Source organism: Carya illinoinensis, chromosome 2 (assembly GCF_018687715.1).
Source record: "Carya illinoinensis cultivar Pawnee chromosome 2, C.illinoinensisPawnee_v1, whole genome shotgun sequence".
In the NCBI taxonomy this organism is placed as follows: domain Eukaryota; kingdom Viridiplantae; phylum Streptophyta; class Magnoliopsida; order Fagales; family Juglandaceae; genus Carya; species Carya illinoinensis.
The window spans coordinates 17,358,924-17,363,897 of record NC_056753.1 but is presented as its reverse complement, the minus strand read 5'-3'; the positions used below and the strand labels follow the sequence as shown (position 1 = coordinate 17,363,897).

General features: G+C 35.5%; 1 protein-coding gene across 1 annotated transcript; it reads left to right on the top strand.

Moving 5' to 3' along the window:
• The first annotated feature begins 834 nt into the window (after nt 1-834).
• LOC122301750 lies at nt 835-2,664 on the top strand. The gene is made up of 3 exons (XM_043113134.1): nt 835-965; nt 1,819-2,282; nt 2,429-2,664. The coding sequence occupies exons 1-3, from the start codon at nt 835-837 to the stop codon at nt 2,662-2,664; spliced, it is 831 nt and encodes a 276-aa protein (XP_042969068.1).
• Nucleotides 2,665-4,974: the final 2,310 nt, after the last annotated feature.

Sequence of the window (4,974 nt, the reverse complement as noted above, 5' to 3'; positions counted from 1 at the left end):
TCTTAGAGTTTATACATGAAAGAACAACAATTGTGAAAAATTCAAAATTACAATTGCTAATCACAAAATTTGATGCGATTGAGATGTTGGAAGATTAAAGCATTAATGATTTCCATGCTAAATTTAACGATATTGTAAATTTTAGATTTAATCTCTATGAAAAAGTCGAAGACTCAATAGTTGTGAGGAAGATTTTGAGGTCTGTATCCGAAATATTTCAGCCTAAAGTTACTACTATTCAGGAAATCAAATATTTGGATTCAATAAAGGTTGAAAAGCTGGTTGGTTCCTTACAAACATACGAATCCTCACTTCCTCAAACAAGAAAATGTAAGTCTATCACTTTAAGAACTATAAAAGAAGATTATGAGGGTTTTTCTAACGAAGAAAATCTGAATGATGGGGACATAGCTCTCATTGCAAGGAAATTTAGAAAATTCACGTTTAACATGAAAGCTAGTGGAAAGTAAAAATAAGGTAAAGAATTTCCTACAAAGAAAAATGAATCTAAAAATTAAAATAAAGATAAATTTGAGAAAAATGACAAAGTAAAGTGATATGAATGTTTTGGATATTGTCACATAAGAGTTGAATGTCCAAATTTAAAAAAAAGAAATAAAGGAAAAACATTTAATGTCACACTTAGCGACAGTTCAGATTCTGAAATTTAAAGCTCATCGTCAGATAATGAAAACTCTTTTATGACTTTTTCTACTGTTGTTAATGATTATCTCAAGATTGTGCTAACAAAATCTTAGAGTGAATGTGATAATAGTGACTCGGATGTAACACTTGTTGATGCTGACCAAAAGTTGAGTGTATAGGAAGAATATAATGATTTATGTGAATAAGTGGTCAAACTTAAAAAAGCTCAACAAGAAGCTATACAATAAATTCATTGCTGTGGAGAATGAGATGAATAACCTTTCTGAAGCACTGAACATTTCAGATGTTGAAGTATCAAGGTTAAATGATCAAATGACTGCACTAGAAAAAACATTGAAAATTTTTCAAGAGTGCAAACAAAAAATTGCAACATGAAAATTGGAAGAAATGTTGAGTTTTTCATAAGTCCAGTATGATAGAACTGGTTTAGGGTACACGACTTCCAAAAGAAAAGAATATCTAGTGTCATTATCTGCTGTCACACATCTAAAGATATTATTTTTGTCAAATGAAGTTAAGGTGTAAATGCTCAAAATCATGTATCCAAGTCAGGTCATTCCAAAATTCTCATGGAAAATCAACTTCAAAAAGGCTGAAGAGAGGTAAGTATGGAGGTAATTTTATTCCTACTTTTCATCATTGTGGTAAAGCTAACAGTACTGAAGGTCTAGGCTTTAGGGATTTTGAACATTTTAACCTTGCCTTATGCTAAACAAGGATGGAGAATCATCCAAAACCAGTCCTCCCTTGCTACTCAGGTATTATGAGCTAAATACTACGCAAAATCTGACTTTTTTTTAGCTAGACCAAGGTGCAATGAATCATTTGTTTGGAGAAGTTTTCTATTAGCAAGGCACCTACTATAAGAGGGCTTAATCTGGAAAATTGGGAATGGTTGTAGTGTGAGGATCTAGCATGATAAATGGCTTCCTAGTCCTTCTACCTATCGTGTCCAATCTCCAATCAGTGTCCTTGGGGCGGATGCCAAAGTATCCTTATTAATTAACCTGGATACCCTACGGTGAAACCTCCCTCTAATCGATACAATTTTCTTAGATCAAGAGGCTAGCATAATTAGCATGCTACCCATTAGCCCTTGTAGGAACCATGACCTGTTAACTTGGAGATGCTCAGCTAATGGAAAATTTTCAGTGAGGAGTGCTTACCATCTGCAAGGGTCCATTTTGGAAAACAGGCTGGGTCAGTCTTCAATGACCCAATCAAAACCAAAGTTTGGCAAAAATGTTGGAGAATTAGGGTGCCTAATGCAGTCAAGTCCTTCCTTTGGAGAGCTGCCAATGAATCCCTTCCCACTAAGCTAAATCTATACAAAAGGAAGGTAGTGGAGTCCCCATTGTGCCCAATCTATCTACTCCATCCAGAATTTGTTGCTCATGCTAACTGGTCATGCAAGGCTGCTCAAGATGTATGGACCTTATCCTTGAGGAGGATTCAGAAGACTAGAGTTGATAATGGTTCCTTTAGAGAGATACTGAAGGACATTATGGCCAATCTGACTGATGAGGAAATTTTTGAGATGGCTTTCACTACCAAACAGATCTGGAACCAGAGGACTACTTGGGTCTTTGAGAATATTTTTGGTCCCCCCTATGCAGGTTTCCAAACAAGCGTACACAAAGCTGAGTACTTCTTGTCTCTCATTTGAGGGTGGCCTTAAATAACCAAAAGGGTTTGTGTCCGGCCATCTCTAACCAGTGGTCTTCTCCCCTTCCTAATTTCTACAAAGTCAATTGGGATGTAGCCGTCGACAAAAGCAACTCTAAGGTGAGCACATGTGTAGTGATCAAGGATTCAGCAGGCTGCATCATTGCCACTCTTTGCTCCCCAAAATCTGTGTGTTCTAACCCCTTATTGGGGGAAGCTGCAGCTGCACTAAGAGCCTTAACCTTCTGTGCTGAATTGGGAGTTAAGCAGATCATCCTCGAAGTTGACTCTTTCACAGTGGTCAACTCTATCAAAAGGAAGGAGGAGAATTAGAGCTGAGTTGGAATCCTCATTAGGGACATTAAGCTCCTGGTATACAAGGTTCACAGCTGGTCAATTAGGCATGTCCCTAGGAAGGTCAATGAAGTAGCCCGTTGTTTGGCCAAATATGCTTTAGAACAACTCTCTTATGAGTGTTTACTTACTGAGGATTATCCTCCTTGTATTCAACATTTAATCCAATGAATGAAAGTGTTTCTCCAAATAAATAAATAAAGGACAATAATTGTTGTCATTTATTTATCTTATGGTTTTTAGTTGCATTTTTTTTATTTGTAATATGTATTACACATCTAGTGGAGCTGTTTTTATTTTTTACTTATCTAGTAATTAGTATAGTAGTATCTACTTACGCCATCACCATTTAACTATCACTAATTTATTTATTTTTTAAACCTATCATAACAAATGACATTAAAATAAAAATGAAACTTGAATTATTTAAAATTGGCTTTAAAAACTCACTACAGGGAACTAAGATTTTAAAGTAACCCAAAAAATAGTCCCAAATTATCTAGAAATAGGGTAAAAAAAAAGTCCAAAACAAAGTCCAAACTACTGAACTAGTCCGACTGGTTTTCCCCCTCTCCCTTGGCCGATTCGATTATAAATTTCGCTTCTGATGTTTGACCTCGCCACGGGTGTAAAATTGTGGCCTCTAATATCCAACCTTGCCATGGGTGTAAAATAGTGGCCTCTGATGTCTGATTTCGCTAAGGGTATAAAATTTTCCCTCCGGACTTTGAGATGCCAGTTGAACATGAAGAATAGAAAGCATGGATGGGACTAGTTGAGCATAGTGGAATAAGTGCTTGATAGGCACAAGTGGGTTACCAATTTTGAATAAGTGCCAAAGGGGACAAGGGACCATTGGAGTATTTTATTTAAGAACTTAATTCTTTGCTATGAAAGTATTGTGAGTGAAGGGTACGGTTTTTGAGCCTTGTGGAGTTTTTCGATCTTCTTATTTTGTTTTACATATTCGGGCTCAGTTACGAAGAAACCTATAGGTTTGGAATAAATGAGTTTTACATTTTATGAAGTTGTTTTCTTGTCATTTAGAATATATATTCGTATTGTTGAGTAGTGGTTTTAAGAGACAGAAACAAATTCCTTGACCCTCCGGGTATGGGGGCGTTACAGGTGTTGTAAGAAGGGACTTGGGATGAAAGGGCTATAGAAAGCTTTCGTTGATCAACGTCCAATGCACAATTCATGATATTGACATCAAGCGGTCTGTCGCTGTCTGCAAATTCCACCCCAAATGCCCGCAGGCGCCGAAAGCAACTAGCTGTAATTGTAGCATGAGATCAAATAAAAGTCGACAAAAACCTGGATTTGCTCAAGAATTATATGTATATATGGACCTATCTACAACATTTTGAAGTAACGAATTTTGAATTCGCGCTCTCTAGTTTAGAGCAATGGACCCATCTACGAACTTTTGGAAAGAATTAAATGAGTTACCGGTGAATTTTGCGTTTACCAAAATTAAGGGGCAAGGAGCAGAACGGATCCTCCAAATTGTAGTTTACTTCTACACGCATGCGTGCATATGCAGCAAGCTATTTATGATTCAAGCTATTCTGAATCTTCTATCCATTCTATTTTTGATTGTGTATATATATATGCATGTGTCTGTATATAATATTAACACATTTTTTGGAGATAGTGGCCAACAGTTAATTGCACGTGGCATCACTTTTAGGTACTCTTTGGTAACGAATTTTCAATTGAGGGATCAATTTGATTTAGCAACTTGAATTTGAAAAGAATTAATTAACTGCAGAGGGGTCTAATTTTTTTATAGCTTACCTTAAAGACTATATAAAGATATTTATCAAAACTCATAATTGGTTTGCCAAAATTCGTTGAAAATGTTATAGACTTTTAAGAAAGCTGTAGAGCATTTGAGCTTTGCTGGATCCATGCGAGGGGAACTGGGAACAGCTTTGATTCAAGCAATTTAAAAAACTAAGGTAGAAAATTGAATAAAATAGAAAAGGAGATGGAGAAGAGAGACTTTTAGGGCTACTTTACTATTGTCAATTGTTCTTGAATACATAAAATATGTCCCTATTTATAGATGAATGAGATTAGGAAAATAATATTATGGAAATACAATAAATCAATTAGTATAATTGATTTACAAAATATAGAATAAGTCATATTACCAATTTACCATACATACTAGCTAGAATATTATATATATATATGGATTGAACTAAGTCCAACTTATTAGACTTTCTATCTCTTCATGTCCTAGCCATGAGGTTCCAGTCTTCAATCTCAACTTCTGAAATG

Bases quoted from the DNA above. Each gene is read 5' to 3' on its own strand.
- LOC122301750 (XM_043113134.1), top strand. From the start codon at position 835: ATGATTTATGTGAATAAGTGGTCAAACTTAAAAAAGCTCAACAAGAAG. The intron at 966-1,818 runs GTTAAATGATCA...GAAAATTTTCAG, and splicing joins TCAGATGTTGAAGTATCAAG to TGAGGAGTGCTTACCATCTG. The intron at 2,283-2,428 runs GTTTCCAAACAA...ATTGGGATGTAG, and splicing joins TTTTGGTCCCCCCTATGCAG to CCGTCGACAAAAGCAACTCT.